Genomic DNA, 23,937 nt, shown 5'->3' with positions numbered 1-23,937 from the left:
GACAAGTATAAATACGTGGGCAGAACCTGATTTTAATCTGAATTGCACTTTAAATGTGCAGATCAAACACACTATCCGCAAATCTTTGTCTGCTGCTGGATTGTGAGATGAGGCCGGGGAGGGGGGTGGGGGTGTGGAGGACGGAGGGTGGGAAGCGGACTGCAGGACGAGTCCTGCGCTTCTGTGCCAGTGCGCGCGCGTACCCAGGTACCCGCTGGGTACCCACCCTCCCAGCTCTCTCCCTGCTCGCTCCCGCCCTACTTCCCCGCGCGATCCGGGACGCCACTAGAGGTCACTCTTGTCCTACGCATGGGTTCCAGGAGAGCCAGACTTCCCGGGGCTCCCAGGAAAAACCCCTAGGCTTTCAGGGGTCTCCACGCTGCCCTCCAGTCCCGGAAGCCCGCTGCACTCGCTGCAGGGGTGCTGGCCGGCTTGTCCACTACTGAGCGGGGGTGGGGGGTGGGAAGCATCTGCGAGATCCTCCCCCTCGGCCCCCAGGCTTCCCCCCCCCCCCCCGCTCGCGTCTGGGGTCCCTCATTGCCGCACCTGTTTGTGCTTTGTGGGGCCCGAAGCCTCTCCCCGCCTTCCCCCTCCCCCGGGCTGAGCTGGGAAGCAGGTATGTGCATCTGCCCCGTCCTGTTCCACCTCAGCCCCAGGTTAGCCCTTGGGGCGCCCTCTCCACGGCCCCCTCCCGCCAGGTTTCAGGACAGAGGGGCTAGGCCCCCCCCCCCCATCTTGCTGCGCCTCTGGGGCAGCTTAGAGGGGAAGCTGAGCTCAAACTGCCAGAGCAGCTGCCACCAGGAGGGGGAGGGCCGCCCAGGGCTGTCTTGGGTACCACAGGGGGCTGGGGCAGAGCCTCAGGCCCCTGTACCCTTTCTCCTCAAGGTCATGGCAAGGTTGTTTTCTTTCAATTGAATCCTGAAGCTTTTCACGCTGCGCTTTTGACCCTAATTGGGAAACTGTTTGAGAGGCTCTCCAAAAACTTGGTCTTTGCATCAGGCCCCAGGGTAGCTTCTTCCATGGGATCTCCTAGCCCAACTGGAAGGTGTGTGTGTGGGGCGGGGGGGGGGGGGGGGGGGGAGGGAGGGGGCACATTACCTGTACCTCCTTTTAGCAGAGTCCCTATTGACTAGTGGAGAGACTTAAATAATTTTTGTCTGCCGGGGTGGCTTGTTTTCATTATTATTTTTCTCCATTTTCAAGAAAATTAAATACTTGGGCTCAGTGCCTTGTTGCCCAGGACAGTAGTTGCATGACTACTTGGGTTTCACTCCCACTGACATCTAAGAGTTCTAGTGAGGGTGGACACTTGCACACTGTAAAAGAGGAAAGAGGGAAAGAAAGCTTCCTGTTCCTTTTACCTCTCCAGGAGGAAGTAGGAAGCGCCTGTGCTCCAGGCTGATACGATCATTTCCTCTTCCTTCTGCTCTCTAAGGAGAGACTGAAAGGCTGAGGGAGACACACTAGGATTCTGTTCCACACAGAGCCGGGGTTTTATGGGCGTGTTGTTAGGGACATAAGCATTTCCAGTGTAGAGTTAGGTTTGGGTCACAATTTGAGTTGTAATAGTCCAAGGCATAATGGGAATTCTGCTATATGCTTCTAATGGCCTAAATAATTTAGCACACTCAGAGGACACGATGGGAGGTTCATTAAACAACCTGAATGGATACGGATACTGTTAACTTCCAACAGATGAGAAACTCATCTGGGGAGTTTGAGGGGAAAAAAATCGTTCCTGTAACCATCCCAAAGTGCCATATCATGAGCATAGCACACTCAAACCACAGGACACAATAGGAGCCAACTATAAAACTCAGGAGAATTTACCATGTGGTTAACTGTGGCCTCTTCCCATGGGGAAATAGTGCCATGATGGCGAAGTTCACAAATGGGATTTAAGGGGGGCAATATTCATATCCCATCTCTTGTGTTGTATAAATTCAATTTTAACAGGCATAGTCCATCCCCTGTAAGACTGAAAACTCTAAAAATATGCGAATATATGGCCAAACACACCATAACAACCCCCCCCCCCACACACACACACACTCCCCCCCCCACATCCATACCCACCCTCCCACACACACACAAAAGAGGGAAAATCCAATTTAGATTTCAAGGCTTTCTGTGATCTGGCCCCAGCATATTTCCTCACTGTACAAAGCAGCCTATATTCCAGGCCTGTGAGATGACTTTGTCATTTCCCAAGATAAAATGAGTCTTGAACTTTGGTCCCTCTAAGCTATTAAACTTGTCCTTTGGTCTCACAGCTCTGTTTGGTGGCCCTCTCAGCTCTGAGAATTTCCAGAATTCCCAAATCAGACAACAGTATCTCCCTTCCTCACACGCCCAGGCTCCTCCCCAGTCCTCCTAGCGTCTGTTTTATCTTAATACCTGCTCTGTACATAGGGACCAGGTCTCTTCGGCCCTACTTGAGTGGAACTGGAGGAGGCAGTATGGGGTATGAAGTGTTGCTTTTATAGGTGGGGTGGAGAGAGTCAGGTAGGAGAGAAGGAGAGGAGTGTGTGTGTGTGTGTGTGTGTGTGTGCGCGCGCGCGCGTGTGTGTGCATTGCTCAGAGAGGTTTTTCATATGTGAGTTTGGGAGATTGTCCCTAAGGCCCATTCTGAACTTAGCCATGGTCATGGCTCCCTAGGTACTGATTGAAATCTGTTAAAACAAAGGAGATAAATTCCTCAACTTTATTGGCTTTTGATAAAGTGTCCCCTATAAACAGCAGGTGCTTCGAGTTATCCTCTAAGGTGAAAAATAAGATGCCCAGGTATCCCCAGTTCCACTCCAAGGTTCACAGATGTCAAAGGGTAAAGATGTACAGTGTCAGAATCGTTCTTGTAGCGATAAGCAGTGAAGGGGGTGGTCTAGGAAAGGGATGGTTTGGCAGCCCATAGTTTTGTGGTCCAGGCCCCTTTATCTGGTATGAGTCACTTCCTGCCCTGGCCCTCCTGATGCCTGGCAGCCAGAGAAACATAAGTTCCAGGGCCCTGGCCTTGCCAGATGGGTAATCTGGATCTGAATTTTTTTACTTCTTATCTCTTCCCATCACCAACCACCGCTTCTGGAAGGTGTGGAGAAAGAAGGCAAGAGCCATTGCTTCTCAGTCTACAGGAACTGCCTGCATATTTGGCTTCCCTGCCCCCCTAAGTGTAGAATCCGCTGTTGAGAAACATGTCAGCTATCCCCTAAAGAACTCATTTACTAGTGTCTAGGTAGAAATACCTGCCTGCAAAAAGGGTCCCCAAGTGAAGAGGGCTGGGGACTGGAGCCTACAGCCTGGATAGACAGCTATGCTGAGAGTTTCCAGCTGCTGAGAATGAGCTGGAGGGAAATCTATTCTGGAGCTGAGAACAAATGGAAAACTCTCAGAACATAACAGTGAAAACCTTGGATTTCTAAACATTTTGGTTTAAGATGTCAAGTCACTATAAAATATAAAAGCATTTTATAATCCTCTAATCTGCACAGTGATCTGTGCATTACTAATCGGGGAATTAAAACAAAACAAACAATACAGCCTTTGGGGAGCCAGCCCTCCTCTTTCCACTCAGCCATAGAAAACTCCCAAGGGTTCCTGGCGTGTTCACACCTTCGGCAAAATGGCATGGCGCTTGGATGAAGAATTTAAGCTGGAGGAAATCAAAGATGCGAATCATCTGGGACCTTGTTCCAGCAGTTTATAGAGGGGACAATGGTTCTCAACCTTGGCCACATATTGCAATCACCCGGGGAGCTTTAAGGAACACTGATGTCTGGGTCTTAGCCCAGAGATTTTGCTTTAATTGGTCTGGGGTGTGGTGTGGGCATTGGGGTTTTAAAGCCTTCCCAGATTATTCAAAGTGCAGCCAAGGTTGAACAGCCTGGGTGAAAAAGGAGTGGAAATATGTTTGCAGCTGGGGGTGGAAAGGAATGAAATGACTTCCTAACCATTATGTTCTGAATTTCTATAGAAGAAAAGTTACTTTTTTTACTCTTGAAGTCACCATGTCAGGAGGACACATTTTTTTTTCTTTCACACAGAAGAAAATGTGAAATTTTCGAAGGCTTTTTGTTGCTGTTGTGGAGTTGACTTAGTGAACGATCTGGCTGGAGCCCCTGCTCATATGTGGTAGGATGAAAATGTTTCTCCATGGGTACCAGGGAGGCAAATGGGTCCATGTGCCGGGGTGAAGGAAGCAGCCAGTCAAGCAAAGCATTAGCCTGGTCAGCAAATTCTTAACACCAAGAAGAAAATACTAAAACATGAAAGTCCTTTGGATTATTTCACCCAAGTCCTGGACTGAGGCATAGAGCCTCAGTAGGTGGAGAATGGTTGAGAATGTTTTGTTTATTCAGTGGATTCTGTGCGTGTGTGTGTGTGTGTGTGTGTGTGTGTATAGGTTTGTGCACATACCTATATAAACATGTCTATACCTACAGATGTATATATATATAGCCAATATATACCTATATTATGTGTCTGTACAAATACACAGGTATGTATGTCTGCATATATATTAGTAACACAATATCATAAATGCTATTACAGATGCTATCTTCTTGTGAGCAGTAGAGTACCATCAAATGAACACAAGTGTTAACAGGATCTAAATATTTCTAAGTTCTTGTACTGCTTGAAGGTTTGTTTTTTTTTTAGTTCATTCTCTCTATATTTACCCCTTTCTTCTTTCCTACAGACTACCTCAGAATACAAATATAAGCATATATATATATTTATAAAACATATATGTTTATATTCCTGTTTCTTACAGCGTCTATCGCAGACTTTCTGAACTGGAACGTGAACTTGAATGTTAGTGTTTAGAGTAAGTACCACTTTCCTGTTCACTCACAGCCAGCTCGTAAATCTCCCCAGTTCCAGGCACCTCTTGTAGCTCAGCCTTGCTCCGGAGGGGCTCTGGGTGGCCTTTGTACAGGGCTGCAGCTGATGGGTTTGTGTCTGCTCTACCAGGACCTTTTCTTACAGAAAAGAGGTCTCCATGCTAGGTTTTGCTTTTAAAACAGAATCCTTTTTCCCCCTTGATTTTTTTTAAGCCAACATCTGTATAGGTTCACAGATTTCTCACACATGCTAAACATGAGCATCCCACCACTGCTCCAAATGGGTTGAGGAAAAGAGCAAGGGCTGGGCATGTGGCTCAGAGGTAGAAGGTTTGCCTTTTGCCCAAGGGCCTAGGCTCCATCCCAACAACCTCCAGAGGAATAAGAAAGAAAGAAATGAATATAATGAAAAAAGAAACTAGAAAAAAAGAGAAATTCATATTTGTCTGATTTCAGGGATAAAAATGTTGGGGGGAGAAAGATAAGAGAAATGATATTGGTTAAGGTGTGTTGTATTTACAAACTGGCATGTTGAACTGAAACCCTTTTGTACAGCTACTTGAAGATAATAATAATGATAATAATAATAAAAGAAATATACATGTATATATTTATGAAGTGGAATAGAAGAAACCACAAAGCAAAAGATTGAACTATTAAAAAGGGAGCACTTTTCATGTCAAGATAATTCTCTAATAATGAAATAGCTGCAAGAGTAGCAAACAAACCAGCGAAAATATCTCAAAATGGTAGACAGTAAAGGAAGAGATTGTCTTATATTAGTGATCAAATTTATAAACCATTTCTAAAACTGGCTAACATTCCAATAGGAAAACAAGTAAAAGAAAATCCCCCAAAGCAATACAACAGTCATATACTCAGATGCTTCAGTCTCATTCCCAAAGAATTTCAATTAAAATAAGAATACCAGTTTTCATTATATGGTTAGCCAAGATATAAACATGTTAGCATACTATGTTAGTGAGGTGAATTATAATAAAACATTCACATTTCCTACATTGCTCCCCCAACATCATACAATTTGAGGTCAACAAATTGGAAAGTGGATTCCACAGTGACCTGGAATCTCTCAGGAATGAGTTGGAAACTAGACCGTATGAGGAATGGTGGAGGGATTAGAACTTCAAGGGGAGATGTACTGAAAAAATGATTATAAAGCAAATTTTTTTTCCCAAAGCAAGGGTAGAAACGTCAAGGGAACATCCTTTGGCTACATACAAGAAGGACCGTTTGTACAATCAGAACTGTCCAGTTCTAGCATGAGCCAAGTCAGGGGCAAAGCTGTCCCACCCAACAGAAGCTGAAAGGCTTTTTGGCAAGGATGTTCATAGAAGAGACTTCTTGACTCCTAAGAAGCCTCTGACATTCTCCTCTTAGAAGTCATCTTTTAATAACTACAGAATTTTCACAGTGAGGTTCATTTTTAAGAAAGACACTAATTAGAATGCTCCAAGACAAGTGAAGGTAATAGTAACCAACAGGGAGTACTTCTGGTCAACCACAGTTCACAAAACCCAAGTTCCCAATGTTATCAGAAGTGTAGTTCAGATGCTCAGATGTCTTGAGTCCGTTGGGAGAAAAGACCTAATGACCCCTTGATTATGCTCCTCCTTACCAAGTCTGTCAGCATCCACAAAGTATATGTAGTATTTCTTCCTTTTATTCCTTTCCTTTATTACCCTTCCCTTCCCTTTCCCTTCCACTCCATTTTATTTTATTTTTTTGCCAGTCCTGAGCTTGAGCTCAGGGCCTGAGCACTGTCCTTGGATTTTCTCAAGGCTAGAGCTCTACCACTTGAGCCTCAGCACCACTTCTGGCTTTTTTCTATGTATGTGGTACCAAGGAATCGAACCAGGGTCTTTGTGCATGCTAGGCAAGCACTCTACCACTAGTCCAAACTCCCGGCCCTCCACTTTATTTTTTAAATTATCTTTAAGTAGTTCTACAAAGGGGTTTCAATTTAACATGCCAGTTTGTGAATTACTGGGCATCTTTGTTAAGGTCACTTCTTTCTTCATCATTCCTTCTCATCTTTACCAATCCTATAGATTCCTTCAACTTACCTGATTTTATCTTCACATATGTACACTGAATATTATGACTGCATTTCTCCATTCTTCCTCTCTCTGTTGGTCTTTCCCTTTCCCTTTAGCATTCCCCTGCCACCCCAACACATATTCTACTTTACTGGTATTCCTTTTGTTGAACTATAAGTTAGTTGTTCAAAAGAATTACAATGTACCTTCCTCTATACATACCATATTTTAGTCACTATGTTTGTGTGTACATGCACATGACCCCATATAGGTTTTCATGTATATTTATAATTTAGATCTAACCCTTAGTGAGGGATGCTTTGATCTGGTGAGTCAGGTGATAGCAAGTTTTGATCTCAGGACTTTTCACAACTGTCAAGCTCTGAACTTTTACAATAAAGTCTATTCCAACAGAGACACAAAGATATTTTTAAATTCTTAACACCAAGGAATTACTTGAGTATTTTCAGAATCATTCTGTTTGGTTAACATCAGATTATACCTCTCTAATAGCCTGAAGGTAGATGCCAATAGTTTTCTTTGATATAGAATTTAATGAGTATGAAAAATCAAAGGAAAAGTTATATCTCATAGAGATGGGAAAAATGAGTAGCATGTGGAAAAAGAAAGAAAAAAATATGTATTTTCCCCCTGCCCTCAGAATAGGTAATAGGATTCTTAGGGGCCTTGAGAGTCTTTCAGCTAAAGTCATGGTGGCTGAATGCAAGACATCATTAAACATTAATGTGGAACCTAAGCCTCAAAGCGGAAATGGTCTGCTTGTCTATTAGAGCACTAGACTACTTCCTGTTAGATACTGATGGCTGACAACAGAAATGAGGTCTCTAAGGGCAGGGAATGCAGAGTCCTCTCATCACCACATTTACCCCTAAATACTCTCATAGTCATAAGCTCTTGCAAGCCAGATGGTGACAGGGCCTCTTAGGAAGAGCAAGGGATGTTTTGACCAGAAGCATCCACATTGAGCCTGCAATTTAGATTGTCCCTTAAATTAAACAATTTTCAGTTTCTGAACAACTACAGTCATCAGATGACTACCGTTTTAAGTTTCTAGCCAGATTAACTGTCACCAAAAGTTAGGTGGCTGAAGAGAAAGAAGTTAGATGGAGAGGACTGGCAGTTTCTAAGTATATGGAGTTGGAGTATAATTTATGGAGATTAATTTTTACAGACTGTAAATGGGACTGATCATTCCTGATGGGAATGGGCTGGTCATTCCTGATCTTTTTGTGGAAAAGAATAGAGGAAGCAGAAGGGAATTCCTTCCATTTTGCTGAGAGAAGTAAGGGACTTGCTCTTCCTATGAATTCTGTGATATGTGGAGAGTTTCAGAAGCAGTTCAGAGAGAATGTCTTAAGACAGTCTGAAATTGCCAGGACTTGTGAAGAAAAACATAATGAACTGAGGATGACTTAGCCCAAAGTAAAGAACTGTGGGGTAACCTAATCATGTTCAAACATGTTCTTTCTATAGAGAGCTGAAGAAAGAAATGATCCCAGGCTGTATCATGACAGAGTTCAGTTGTCCACACCATGTTTTCTGCCCTCAGCAGTTATGATTTTATACTGGACTTTTTAGTAGCCCACCATCATGGGCAGTAGCACCATCAATTAATAGTCATGAAAACTAGGTATAAGGCTGCTTGTGGACTCAACACTTACTGGTAATATGACCCTCCAACAAGTCACTTATAGGTCCAAGACTCAGTTTCTTTAACAGTGGTGCATTGAGTGTGTGCAGGGAGAGAAATAGTTCTTAATAGGTGCTTCTATGGTGGTCTGAAGGTTTTGTGAGATTATGGATATTTCAATCATGGGACTTGGCCCCAGTGTTATCCTAAACTTAAGTGTTCGTACAGTGGCCACTCTTTCCCGGAGGTCTTTAAACACTGGCCATCCTCTGGTCCAGATGGATTAGTCACAAGCTAAATGAGGGCAGGAGCTGGAACCAGATCACCTCAAAATGTCATTCCAGCCCAGGATTCTTAGCATCTGCCAGGTCCTTCAGGCCAGGATGTTAGCACAATCAGTGAGATGAAAGTTGTTTCCTTCCTTTCTAAGTTTTGGATTATTCTCCCTCTTAATAGAAATGAAGATGACATGGGGGGAGGGATCTTAGGGTCTGGCCTGTCATAGGATTTTGCTTTTACATGTACAGATAGGCCCTTAACTTGGCCTTTTTTTTTTTTTTTAAAGCTCAACTTCATGTTGCTTCTGTTTGTGGAAAGACACAGGAGATAGACATCAGGTAGGACCAGTTTCCGAGAGGAAAATGTTCCTTGTGATCACATGAGGTCATGGGCCACCTGCCCCCAAGTTTCTTCTCGCCTCTGATTTATCCGGAATGGGGCCATTGACCCTGGTGTGACTTGGGCTGTCTTCCAGAAAGCTAAGAAACCAGAAAACATGGACAGGGAGGAGCCCACAGCTGGAGATTTTTTTTTCTGGAAAAAAAACTAGCCAGCATCACTACAACTTGCTCTTATAACCGTCTCTTTATGTGGTCTTTTAGTGGCTTGAAGCTACTTTGCTGGTGACCATGGGCTCTGGGACATGGGGGCAGTGGGAAACAGGAGGGAAAGATAGAACTTCAGAGACTGATGGCAAGTGGAACTTTTACTTGACATCCCACTGAGGGAATGATCAGAGGCTGGAACACAGCCCCTCCTCTCATTAACAAGCTCCATGAGAAAGTGTGCTCATCAGACCAGGTGAGCCTTAAGAAAATGAGCTTGTTTTGAGGTGAAACCTACCTTCTTTTAAACTGAACTCTTCCTTCCCTGCCCTCATTATTCTGAATCTTCTAGATGAGATCTCTCTTAGATGTAGTCCTAGGAATAGCTGAAGAAAGTCCTCATGTTACCTTAGTTTTCTTCTCTAAACTAAATCTCTCCATTTCCTCTAGGTATCTCTTGAAGAATATGTATTCCAGATACAGAACACCCTTCAACTGCAGACAATGCAGCTTCTAAAACTTCTACCCAACAGAGTAAAGGGTACCCATCTCTTTCTGGTTCCTAGAACAAGACATTCTACAATGATTCCTATAATCTCTTATACAAGGAATTGAGACTTGTGTGTGTGTGAAGATTGGTTTACCATGAGATTGAAAAGTAGGAACCTTCACCATGAACCCAGATGCCCAGATAAAGTCTGATTAGTAGCACCCTCGGTGATTCCCTTGTGAGAGCTGACATATAGGTTCCAGAGTCACGAGGAGATACCCAAACTTTTAATTCTCCAGCCTTGATGGCAATTCTATGAGAATGAGAATTATCCATGTTCCCAGCCATTTGTCCTGAAACCCAAGATAGAGCTGTGCCTAACTGATAGCTTGAATGTGGCACGGGCTGGTTTTATATCTTCTTCCTCCAGACAGAAATAATTATATGCTTCCTTGCCCCAGACTTTCCTTCCTCTTCTGAATTAATATGGCTTTGGTTTGTAGCAGGGAACACAGAATCTGGCCCAAGAGGCTTATAAAAAAAGAAAAAGAGAGCATATACTGAAATGGCTTCTCAGAATTTCCTTCCCTGCTTCACTGATGCCACATGCTTCCTGGGAGTCTTCAGCCAGATCCACCAAGGGCTCTGGTTCTATGTATTTGGTGGGAAGAGCACATGGCATTGTTTCTAAAGTGAACTTGACAATCCCTCACTGGCACCTTATAGTCCAAGATGGCATAGGATAGGGTCAGAAGGACAAGGATATAGAACAGAAAAGGTAATACCTTAGGAGTGGCTTATAGGACAAAAGAGGAGCTCTGAATTTAGGGATTGATGCTTCACAGTAAATTAGTGGCACAGATAGGTTCTGCACTCTAGTTGTCTTTACCTCCAATCCCAAATTGTCTAATATGACATGTATGTGAAATATGTGTATGCATGGGCATGTGGGCTTTTTATTTGGAGAAGGCTTTGTTTCATCTGCATATTCTAACTTGATTCTCACAACAATCCCATTTTCCAGGTAAAGAATCTGAGGTTAGGTCACACAGATACATGGCAGCATCTGGCTTCACACCCAGCCCTCTGACTCCAGCGACATGGTCTCCTGATTGCAAGGTAGTACTAGTTGATCTCAGTGGGTTTTTTAACCAAAGTCCTTCTTTAGGATTCTTCGTTCTTGTCCCTCTCCTACAGTCTTAACAACATTTCTTTCACTAATGCATTGGTAAGATGAAGTGGAGGGAGGCAAACGGTCAACATCTATCTAGTTCACCCATAGCCAGTGAGACTTGGTCGCTGGGGTAAGACAAGGCCACTTGGTAAGACAAGGCTGTGGTATGGCAGGTGAGAGTAGCAAGGAAATAATATGGTAGGAAAACAATAGGTCTGGGATAAAGAAGTTAGAGGGCTATGGTTAGTAGGGAAACTAGCTCAAAAAGGATGTTTGCCCTTTAACTACAATTTTCTCCTGTGTCACAGTTCTATTTTTGTCTAATTCTCCACAATGCCTATCTATTGTAATCTTAACAAATACCTTATCTTGAACATCTGAGGTGAAATCGTCTTTTAAACAACATTCTTAGAATAACTGATACCCCCCTTCTTCAACTGGCTAATGTTTTGAGTCGAGGAAAAGGAGGACAAGGGACATTTATTGAGCATTCACTATGTATCAGAAATTTTACATGCATGACCTCAATTCATCTGCTGAGGAAACTGAGGCATTTAGGTGGGGAGTCACACAATCTCTCTTGTACAGAGTGCATACTGACTGCTTGGGTCTATTGGACTAAAGCATTTTACTAGTCCCCTCCCTTAGTCTCATGATCCTACTGACACTGGACAGGTTCAGCTTCAAAGAGCTTTGAATTCGGAGGATCTTAACGTGCCACATCACTGCTGAGGAGTAGATGTTTTTGTTTTCTCAAAATGACTTTGCAGATCAGTATTGAATAGTGTTGGGAGACTTAAATGCCCTCATGGTTATCAGAAAAGCCGACTCATGATGAAAAGCCTAGGGCTGCCAGGGATCTTACCAAATGCACAGCCGCTTTTGAATTCTGCAGATACGGAAACCGAGGCCAAGGGATTAGGATTATAGGATTTTCCTGGACCGTACAATTATTTAGTGGTGAAGCTGGGACTAGAACTAGGCTTCCTGCCTTGAATGGAAGCTTGGAATTCAGCATGTTAGTTGCAAATGATGGGAAGGCAGAGAGAAAGCAGACAACATATTCAGAAGGGTCCTGCCCATACAGATAGGATTGGGAAGAGAGAAACAGTAGAAGCCAAGGATGTAGGCAGCATGAAGCTGCATGTTAGGATATAAACCTAAAGGGTGGGCTAAAGAGATGCGGTAAGTGACTTCCCAGATGGTTTTGTCCCTATTGCACATACAGTTGGGAGCCAAATGCAAGCCACCAAGGTTGCAATGAAACAGTGAACAATTATAGTACAAATATTTGTGGGCAGCTGTGGGAGTGCAAGCCACCTGCTCCAAGTTTACAGCTTTGTTAGACTTGGTAAACATTAAAAATGGAATGGGAACGCCCCCAGTCTGCAGAGACTCCCCTACCCTTCCTGAGAGGCCTCGCTCGGGGAGCTGGTGGCCTTGCCCTTGACCAGGCCTTTCTCCCTGTTGCTGAGAGCTGGTTTTGGTTGGTACATCAGTACTACCAGTAGTCTCTAGAAGAGATTGAGAGAGATACAGAGGGAACATCAAAGAGTCTTGCACACAACTTTTGGAGGGGCTACAGAGTCTCCAAAGTTCAAGCTCTATCCTATTGTTTAGATGGAAAAGCCAAAATCAAGCAATGGATATAGCCAAGGTGCAGAACAGACACCTTTTTTTTTTTAAACATTTTTGCTCCAAGACTGAGACTTGAACTTGGTACCTGATACTTTTGTTTACTGGCTAGTGCTTTACCAACCGAACTGTGCCTCCAACCCCCACTCCCACACCCTTATTTTTTTTAAATGGCAGTCTTGGGGGCTTAGATTTAGGGCTTCATGCTCTTACTTAGCTTTTTTCACTCAAGGTTAGTATTCTACCATTTGAGCCATATCTCCAGTTCTAACTTTTGGTGATTAATTGCAGATAGGAGTCTCATAGACCTTTCTGCTGGAGTTGATCCTCAGATCTCAGTCTTCTGAGTCGTTAGGATTTAGGCATGAGTGACCAGCACTTGGCTTCAGAACTGACTCTTGATGCCTGAACTTTTGATCCTTTCTTCCAGTGCTTCCTCATGAAATGATTAGATGATGAAGAATAAATAAGAGTCACAACATGACCAAAACTGGCAACTAGTGTGGACAAGGGGCTCAACTGCCAAAATTCTTGGTTGTCCCCTGAACAAGAGCATCTGTTGGCATTTAGTGAACAAGGTCCCAAAGTTTCTAACTAGCTTGCAATGTGATCACCTAACCTAATGAAGAGCTGTCGTGCTCAAATTACAAGAGTACTCTCTCCTTGAGAAATATTTGACCCATTGCTTGCTTTTACAATTGTGGAATCTAAACCTGGGGATAGAGAGGGGCGTGGACAGTGTCCCCAGGGGAATCTGAAGTGTCCTCACTCCACTCTACTGCATTCTACTTCAGTCCACTTAGCTTGAGACTGAATTAGTAGCAAGCGACCATGGAATGGTGGCTTCAGTAGCAGTGACTCCTCCAATGACCTCCTTGCTCCACTCCTGTGCACTTGCTTCTAAGCTAGGTCCAGGGCAGCACTTACTTAGACTTCAGGCCCTCCTGTCCATAGGGCTGCAGCAGATACTGGTGCACAAGCTTGTCCCTGAGTGTCCCAGCCAGTTTGATTTTCTTTCTTGATCGATGCAGGTTGATAATAAAAAGTGTAATGGAACCACGCACGTAGTTATGGCTGAGATGGAGAGAGAGAGAGAGAAGGGAAAAGATGGAAACAAAACAGTCAGTTAGATGCTCCTAAATAATTTATAGGCTTCCTAAAACAGGACCACCCCAGAAAAGAATACTTGTTTTATGGATGTTGGCCACAATAGGCCTTCAAGACAGGAAGGTCTTGTTATTGTGGTTTCCTGAAAAGGAGAAGCCTACTTCCCACCAATTTCTTTAGTTTTTGTTCAAATTTATTGTATTGATTTTTAAAGCAAATATAATACATATAGTTTACTAAGTATGGAAGCCAAACATAATGACTGCCAAAAAAGAAAAAAACAACACCAAAAATGAAAACAGAAAAAAATACTGAGAAACAGAAAGAAAGAACATTTCCTATACTTAGCATCTTGAGATATGATAACATTTTGGAAAACATTCACTAGTGATTAGTTATTAATTTAATAAAAATATATTAAGTACTTTGACACATACTAATATATCACTCAGTTTTTATATAATAGGGATCACACTATTCATATAACTTTTTTCCATTAATGAGCATCTTAAGGATGTCTTCAAAATTCTTTCACTTCTAGAAGAATGCTATGTTTTTCAATTGTAGAAATGTAGTATCATTTGTTTAGCTAATCCTCTACTTGTGCAGAAACCGGTTGTTTTGCATTTTTTTGCCATTGTTGTTATGAAAGGTCTCATTGTACATAAACACTTCCTTGTACTTGATGATTACTTTTACATTTCTTCTTTTTTTTTTTTGAAGGCAAGGTATCAGTATACAGCCAAGGTTGGCCTTGAACTTGTGGTCCCTCATCTCAGCCTCCTCAGTGTTGGATTTTAGGTGGGTATCACCATATCCATTTTACATGATAATTATTTTTGATGGATAAAGTCCTAGAAGTTAGAGTCATTAGGTCAACTGGAATGTGAATTGTATGATACCTCACCAAAAATTCAGGTTTGTTCCCCATGGTACCCTTCCCTGTGAGATCTGATATCCCTGCTCTGACGAACCCCATAATGATCCATGATTTCCCTTATCCAATGAAATGTATGTGGAAACCTTAGAAGCTTTAGGATCCAGACCGTGTTTTGCCACATTTCATTTCCCTTTGCTAGGAGACCAAATAGAGTTGGACAAGGAGTTCAAATGAGAAATAAGTTCTCTTTTTTTGAATGCTAAGGACTTTACTGATTCATTGTTAGCACAGAATAACCTCATTTATCCTGGCATACACATAAAATATTGATATGAACTCTCTAGAAAGTTACTAGCTGTTTCCTTTCACCAGCTATGTATGATCACACTTATTGCCTTGTACCTGCAAGAGTATTGGATACTAATTTTTTTTTTGCCAGTCCTGGGCTTGAGCTCAGGGCCTGAGCACTGTCCTTGGACTTTCTCAAGGCTAGAGCTCTACCACTTGAGCCTCAGCACCACTTCCGACTTTTTTCTATGTATGTGGTACCAAGGAATCAAACCCGGGTCTTCGTGCATGCTAGGCAAGCACTTTAACCACTAGGCCAAACTCCCAGCCTTGGATACTAATTTTTTTTAAATACCCTGTCAAACTCAGAGATAAATATGGGAAGTGAATGTTGTATTCATTTGTGTTTTTTTCCAAGACATATTAAGATACAGCATTTTGCAATTGTCCACTTCATTTCATCAACTCTTTTGTAACCTATTCAAAAACTTTGCCTATTTTTAATTGATATATAAAAACTATTTATTTATGAAAGATAGCAATCCTTTGTATACATGTGTTACAGAATGTCCCCATTTCCTTTGGCTATTTCAGTTTGATGGCAGTGTATTCTGATGCAGAACAGTTTTTGGAGCCAAATTTATTTATCTTTTTTTTTGATTCCTGCTTTGGCTGTTTTACCTTAAAACATAATACTTGTCACCATTTTGGAACCATTTAAAACCAGCACAGGATGTCCAGAACCTTGGGAGAACTATATGCCTACATGCAAAAGCTTTTTCTGTGTGTATTCACAAAACTATAATGATTTCCTTCACTCTGTAGGAAAGACTTTGTTTCTAAAGGGTCCCTTAGGGCCCCATCTGGATGGGTTAATGAGAGGAAACAGAAAAAAATGACCCAGCCCAACCTTCAAAGGAGAGGTTCAGAGAAACTCCAAGTCAACTTTGCCCAGAGGAAAACATCACTCCTTGCAGACACAGTGCCCCTTGAACCCTGAGTCACTCAACCCTGCTTCTAAAGGTGCTAATTAAGAGTTGCACAGCCAAGGGCAGGTCAGTATGATAACTTGGGATTTAAAAAAAAGAAGCACAGTTTCCAGGGCTCTTCCTGGAAGCGATTCCAATTCAGTTGGCCAACAAGTTGGGTTTGAGTTCATTTTATAACATCACCCATGAAGTAAAAGGGATTCCCAGCCTACTGGTTGCATGTCAAATGGTTTTTCTTGTGTGTACAGAAGAGCTTGTAATTGTGTTCAAAGCTTTATAGATACCTGCATTTCTGTTCTGATACAGTATTGTGTCCCTTATGCAGTCCCTCTTAATCCCCTGCAACCTAGGAATTTGCTTTTGTAGCCAAATAAGTCAGAAGAGGATAGCAATGGATTCGAGCAGATTTGTCACCAGAACACTGAAGAAAGATGCTGGCAGCCTGTGTTGGAGCCAGTCATCACCAGAGAAGAACACCAAATAGACTCTATGGATGGGTGGGCTTTCTGGCTAGCTTGGCTATGTGCAATGGAAGAGCATACCATTATATATAGGTACTCTCCATATGTGAACTAAATAGGCATGCGCAGGTCCCCATTTTGCCAAACTGCAGTAAATCTTTTGGAAATGTTTGTATCACACAATACTCTCAAAGGCCAGAGGGGGAAGAGAGAGGAGAGAGAGAGAGAGAGAGAGAGAGAGAGAGAGAGAGAGAGAGAGAGAGAGAGAGAGAGAGAGAGAGAGAGAGAGAGAGAGAGAGAGAGAGAGAGAGAGAGAACGCCATGTGCTTGCATTTATGAGTTTCTTCCTCCATGAGAGTTGGGGCAGAATGAGCCCATGGAGACCCGGGAGAGAAGAGTGGGCTGTGGAGAAGTATTAGGTGGGAGAGAGACCTGAAGTCACTGCATTGCTATGAGGAAAGCTGGCCATCCAAGCTGTTTGGCAGTGATCTGATTTCCATTGACTCAGTTCTCCTGGGAGAGACAAACCAGTACAGCCCTGGGGACCAGTGCTCACAGCCTCTCCTGGAACTCACGGAGCCTCCTCAGGTAGACAGAGACTGGTACTGAAGGCTATGCCTGCCATTCCCCCTGCCCTGCTTGGCAGATAGATAAGGACATGATGCAGAGGCCTTTGGCTGGGAAGACACATTCTTGGCTGGGAAACCCAGCATCAACCTGAGCGTCCTGTGTGGGGAATCTAGATTCCTGAAGAAGGTCGATTCTCTGGTCACAGAAAATTATTCCTGGAGGAATATCTGTCCCCTAAGAAAATGGTGTTGAAGGCTTCGTCAGCCAGTTTTGACTCTTGGTAGGGTCAAGTTTCTGTGGCTTTTGGTTATCTTCTAAAGGCCCCTGTGTGGAGTGAAGCTGTCCTGCTGTCTTAGTCTATGTCTCCGTCATGGTGAGATTTTCCCACCAGCTGCCAATCCATGTATCTGGAGTTCATCTTTTCTGGCTGTTCTTTTCCTGCTTGACATCTTCTCTCTGTTGTCAGGGGAGGAGGAAGTGAGTCAGAGCAAAGAGGCTGGAATGGGAAAACCCTAAATATGAGAGGTGGGAGATGGATATGGAAGATGCATCTTAAGTTCCGGATAGAAAACAGTCATGTTCTAGAAACATCTCCAGTGGAATCTGGGAAAAGAAAGGGAGGGCAGTCTGTCGAGGCTCATGACCAATCCCAGCGAAAGTCAAAGTGCTTGAAACATCAGTTGGTCCATTGTCTCCAAAATTGAATTCAAAGGGTTAGAGTTTGGTAAAAGTCAGGCTCTGTTTTGCCAAACATTTTTTTTTCCCTCCCTCTTAATTTCAAAGCCCCTGTGTATTTTAAGGGAAATTTAATCCACATGTTTCTGATTCATTTACACTTAACTCATCAAAATATTGTTTTGTAAGAGCCATTTGATGTCCAAGAAGCCTCAGGAACCATTTTTATGAGCCTTAAAAAAAAACAACTTCTCCTGAAAAACAGGAAGTCATGTTTTGCCAGAAATAAACGAACTTGAACCCAACATGGCTCCATTTTGTTTCAACACACTCCAGGTTCCCACTGGTTCTGAATGTCGCTAAGGGCTTCAATTCCACTCCAGAGTATATGGAGTATATGATCTCAGCGGCATGGTTCAGTTGATGGTTCTCTGGACAAGATCGAAGGTGAGAGCTCTTAGATCTTCCAGCATTGTAACTGGTTAATTCTAGCACAGAGAGCAGAGAAGTACCCGATACTGGTGTTCTGAGTACCTAACATGTTCCCTTAAACCAATGAGAAACGAGGCTCTTCTAGGTCAAAAAGGACTCACAATATAAAGGCTGCCATGAGAGGCAGTGGGATGATTTTCAGGGAGATCTGAAAGGGGTCTGTGTTCAATAGAAAACCCAGCCAAATGATCTGAAAGAATTCTCTCCAAATGTGTGTATCATTAATTTGCACATAGGTATGATACCATAAAATCAGCATGAAGATGGCAATATAAAAATAGAAATCAGGCAAACAACTTGTTATACAGCATGTGTTTACTGCATACTGGAGCTACAGTTAGCAGGAGCTAATGTGCATTTAGTTTTGTTTTTGTGGTAGTACTGGGGCTTGAACTCAGGTCCTCTGTTGTCTTGCATAACTTTTTCACTCAAGGCTGACACTCTATCACTTGAACCATGCCTCGACTTGTAGCTGGTAAATTAGAGATAAGGCCATTTATTTTCAAACTACCAGTCAGGGCCAGTTAGTAAGACACCGATATTCCCAACTGGGGACGATTCTGTGACTGGCCTCTTTGGTTATAAAGAACTTCAATGCATCATCAGTGCTTCCTATAGTTGCTTCCTGTGAAGATGTGAGGTGCCTAAGGTGGAAGCAGATGCTTTTATCCTTTCACCCACCTATCAGGGCACCTGCCCCCTGCTGCAAGGAGGAGAGACACAATCTTCGGATGAACTTTTCCTTCCAGATCTAATGAGAACCACTTTTCTTGTGAGGTTCATGTGTGACACGGATTATGAAAGTCTTTCCTTTTTTCCTCTTAATAGAGAAGAGAGTTTAAAACAACAAGGCACCCCAGAGAAGTTCTTCAGATCTGCAGAGACTTGCAACTTCTCCGCGACAAGTAGATGAGAGCAGCTGGTGTGAAAAGGGGGTTCAAACCCGGATGATTTTAGTGAACTGCTTTGTGACTGCAATTAGAGAAGGATGCCAGGCAGGGAGCGCTTCCCCCCAGCTTCCTTGTTTCTAAGTAATTCATAGGAATGGGAGAAGGTAGAATTTTAGCAAAGAGTTATTTCAGTAAACTGGGGTAAAGCAGGGAGAGATAAGAGGTAGAGGACAGGGAGAGAACAACGTGTTTCCCATGCAGGAAGTGGGACTGAGAAGACTCAGCAGCGTGGTTCTTGTTTGGGGTCTTTATGCTTCCTGAACTGGACAAGTACCTATGGTCATGTCCCATAATTGTTACACTAGATTTTCAAGCATTGAACTGATAGTTTTTGGGGTGAGTTTTCTTTTTTTACCCAAAATGTGACTAAAATGGTTCTAATGACAGAAAACACAGGGATGTGGTTTATGTATCCCCAAAGCACTGCATAATGGGTATGTATCTCAAGTCTTCATTTGCCAGACAGGATCAGTTTTCTGTCTACTTTTTATGATTTAGTAGCTTTGCATCTCTAAGGAGGCAGACTTGCCCTTTGCTTTGTGTCTTCTTTAATATCTGTTGATTTCTGGTTTTTTTTTGGGGGGGGGGTTGGGAATGAAATGAGGGGTTGACACTGGGGCTTGAACTCAGGGCCTAGAGTTCTACCTTGGCTTTTTCGTCTCAAGGCGGGTGCTCTACCACTTGTGTCACACTCTACTTCCCAAGATCTATTGATTCCTTTAACTGGTGATGGGAGGATTGCTTATAGCTCTGATTTTTCAGGCTTACTTTTTGGTTTTGTTTTCCTTTCTGAGCTTGGACCTTTTAGTACTTTCTATCTTAAATTTTCCAGTTATCTTCTCTACCACCCCTGCCTTAGTTTAAGGTGTCCTGGTAGTGGATGGTAGAATCCCTGTCCCTTGATGATACCTTTTAATATGGAGGGTATAAGTAGACAAGAGGGCATAACATAACTAGAAACCAGCTGGACATCTTCATTCCCAACTTCTTCTTTCACTCAGTCATTCATCCCTCAAACATTCACAGGACTATCCTCACGGCAGTCATTCTGTGAGACCCAAGAATATTAGTGACAACTTCCCATGACAATGTCCAAGAACCCAGGACCAGCACTGGGGTGAGTCTTCTGGGGAGGATTGTCAAATCCAGTTCAGCCCATACAACAATGAATATTCCCCCTTGGATCTTCAGTCAGTAGTAGCAAGCCCATAGACACTGTTTTCCAAGTTGGAGAGAAGGTGCCAAGAGCAATTTTTCTCTTTTGAAGCTCCAGGATCCACCTTTTGGGTGGTTGGCTCAGGGCAGAGACGGAAGACAAAGTTGCCTTGTGTGGTGATCAGATAATAATCAAACCATAAAACAGTCACTGTCTGTCAGGTAAGGGATTGGGCTTCCTGCTGAGCAAAAGGGATGTTGAAAGCTTCTGGCCTCTACCCAAGCCAGCCTCCCCTCCCCTACAATAGGCACTTGTATCTACAGGCAAGACAAATGGCCCATGGCCCCCCTCTTTGCTCAGAGGGAGTCTTTGAAAAATCTTATCATGTAGAATTAACCAGCTTGGCTCCTGTCTCATCCAGGACAGAGCAAGAAGCATCTGGTGTAATTTGATCATGGCAGCATTTGTGTGTGTGTGTGTGTGTGTGTGTGTGTGTGTGTTTCCCCTCTCCTTGATCAGTTCTGATAGACCCCAGAGTGGTGGTCTGGCAGCAAGCACTCCCTGCCCCCAGGTTTTCTCTTGCAGTAAGAGCAAGAATTTGCAACTTCCTGTCCTGAACAGGAAGTGATGCAAGAAAAATAGCTAGTGGGGCCAGGTAGGTTTTGCACTGGGCCAAGTTTGAACATTTTCCCTTATAGACTTGGTGGTTGAAAGTTTTTAATCTGCAAAATTTACTTACTAATAATTCACTTTGATTGTTGCTGTTGATTTTGTTAAAGACAATTCTAATGACAAGCAGTGCTGTAGGTCAAAAAGAAAAGGATAAATGGTGGATTCTTGTGTTTGCTTCCTAGCCTACACTTCCTTTTGCCTCCTCATATTTAAAATAGCAGATATGTCTGAGAAACTGACAATGGCTCTCAAGCTGGCACAATGAATCATCTTTGGGCTTTCTTAGTGAGGAGCTCCTGGTTTAAGAGCAGGACTGGAGTTGTAGGGGTATAGCTGTAGCATGCATCTTTGAAATGGAGACGTATTTCCTCAAGTTCTGCTGGTGCCTCCTGGGGTGAGGCCTGGCCTGTTACCTTGGCTTAGGCACAAGCCAACAAAACCAAAAGAGGAAAAAAAAAATCCTTGCGGGCATTACATCAACTGGCACAGAGAAAATGCCCAATAAAAATTCATTGGATGAGTAAGTAAATGAACAAATAGCTTGTACTTTAAGAACCCTTTTTTTTTTTTAACAAATGAATCCTGAGAAGGGAAAAAAGCTCTTTAGCAGAGCCTGCAGAAAGAGCAGTGATTCCAGAGGTAGTTTTCAGAGCTGGGAGTGTGGCTCAAGCCATAGAGCACTGACTAACAAGTGTGAAGTCCTAAATTCAAACTCCAGGATGGCGAAAAAGAAAAATAAATAAATAAGTGGAGAGGCAGTTTTCAAGTAGGGTTATTGAATAGAAATTAAGTTGTGAAGGAGTTCCCGAGGGTGCGGAATTCCAAGTGGGGCTACAGCCCAACAGGGTGGCCTCGCTCTTGCTCCTCTGTGAAGACTTACTTGTGGTGGCTTGTGCAGTGAGCATAAATCCTTAGCTTGTCCCTGATGACTCGTCCTGGCCGTGGCTTCCGCTGGAGTCCAGCCACATGGACTGCCAGGACTTTGGGGCCAATCAGGCGCTTGTAAAGGAGAGAGAGCCAGTAGTCCTGAGAAGAGAGAGGTGAAGAGTCAGGAAGGGAATGGCACTTAGGGGTCCTGAAAAAGCCTGACACAGCCCAGAAACCATGCACAGCATGCTCTCCCAATGGAGGGCTCACTCGGGGTTAATGGTAAGGAACTGAGCACTGTCATGTGGGCTTTTCCACTAACCTGATGGGAGTGGCAAGTGGTAGGGATCCAGAGCAACATACAAATAAATCAAAGTTTGGCACAAATGAATCTTTCAGCTTCGTGTTTCCTATCACTTTGTTACCTTTATTTCCATGCTGGCTCACTGTTTCTGTTTTTAAGTATAGAATGGAAGATTGCTAATCCTCAGGCTTGTTTGACCATGACAGTCTCTAGATATGGTCACTGGAACTAACAGAAAGAGGGAGACAAAGGATCTCCCAAGATTCTCAGGTATGATCATAGAGCCAGAAAGGCAAACGCTAGGGTGCTAATTTCTTGGACATCTTTCATATTGTACAGTGAAAAGAATAATTCAAAACAAAAGGGATATATTTTGGCAGCTGTAGGTTGCATTTGTATTTGATGAATATTCAATCTCTACCCAATGAATACATCTGAGCTTACAACCTCGGAACAAATTTTAGTTGTACTTGCTATTATGGAATTCTAGGTTTGTATTTGAAACATGTAAAATTTCCATTTGCATTTCTATTGTGTAAGTTCTTAACATCAACTGTGGGTTCATGAATTTGATGTTTGTAGCACACCATGTAGAATAATTCTTGCTTTCCTATATCCTACCTCTAATTCTGGAATCCAGTAAAATACTATTTACTGCCTACTCTTCAGTGTTAAAGACATCAACCACATCTTTGCCTACATCTTTCCAGGCAGAAATACTTCCTGATGATCTCTGGTTCTTTTTTTTGTGATCATTTAGAATATCAGCTGCCTGAAACTGTGTAGTGATTTGTGTAAATTACAACAAAATCTCAAAACCCCTTTATCACACACATAGCTCCAAATCTTCCCAGAATACTCAACTATTTATTTTAAATAATTTTAGGTCACCCAAAAGTAGCTATGAAATATAGTATAATATTTGAAATGTAATATGTTTAATCAGTTCCAGTCATCTATATCATTGGAAAAATGTTATTGGTTTAATTTACTCTTATTTCTGTATATTTTATTCTCTTTTTAAAAATATTTATTGCTATTGTAAAGGTGGTATATGGGATGTTACAGTTACATAAGTCAGATAAAGAGGATATTTCTTTTTGAACAATTTCACCCTCTCTCTCTCACTCTTTCCCAGTTTTCCCTCCCAGCCCCACCCACTAGTTGTATAGTATATTTTTAACATGATGTCTAGTGAGTATCATTGCTACACCCTTTGTCTTCCATTTCTGTGCCTCTCCTTGTACTTCTGAAAACAGGTAAATGAAAGAACAAGACAAAAAGGAAAGGAAAACAAACACAACAACAAAGAAAAGAAAAACTTCTACCACACTACAATGGGACTTCTGCCTTATTGATTTATACTTTTTTTAGATGAACTGGGGTTTGAACTCAGGGTCTTGTATTTGCTAGGCAAGCACCCTACTGCTTGAGGCACACATGTAGCCCAACATGCCTATTAAAAAGTAACAAAAGGGGGCCAGGAGTTTGGCCTAGTGGTAGAGTGCTTTGCCGAGCATGCACGAAGACCCAGGTTCGATTCCTCGGTACCACATACATAGAAAAAAGCCAGAAGTGGTGCTGAGGCTCAAGTGGTAGAGCTCTAGCCTTGAGAAAGTCCAAGGACAGTGCTCAGGCCCTGAGCTCAAGCCCAGGACTGGCACCAAAAAAAAAAAAAAAAAAAAAAAGATTTCAAATGTTTGATAACCTTAATGTTTAGATTGGGTACTATTATCCTGGCATGGTGTACTTCTTCCTTCCTTCAGGGATTATTTCTACATTCTAGATGTGAAAATGGATTTAGAATGTTCACAGATACAATTCAAGTCACAAAACTTTCATATGGTAATTCATGAG

General features: G+C 42.7%; 1 protein-coding gene across 1 annotated transcript in view; it reads right to left on the bottom strand.

Moving 5' to 3' along the window:
- Positions 1–23,937, bottom strand: part of Hpse2 (heparanase 2 (inactive)) — a 413,903-nt gene that overhangs the window by 8,759 nt on the left and 381,207 nt on the right. Inside the window, exons 10-11 of the mRNA XM_090346101.1 lie at positions 21,790–21,935; positions 13,597–13,743 (exon numbers count right to left, since the gene is read on the bottom strand). Coding sequence (XP_090202227.1) covers positions 13,597–13,743; positions 21,790–21,935 — 293 coding nt within the window. The remainder of the gene's footprint in view (positions 1–13,596; positions 13,744–21,789; positions 21,936–23,937) is intronic.

The sequence above is a fragment of the Megascapheus bottae genome, chromosome 15 (genome assembly GCF_031878675.1).
Source record: "Megascapheus bottae isolate mThoBot1 chromosome 15, mThoBot2.hap1, whole genome shotgun sequence".
Classification (NCBI taxonomy): domain Eukaryota; kingdom Metazoa; phylum Chordata; class Mammalia; order Rodentia; family Geomyidae; genus Megascapheus; species Megascapheus bottae.
Note: the sequence above shows the minus strand (reverse complement) of the source record. Positions and strands in the feature narration are given on the sequence as shown.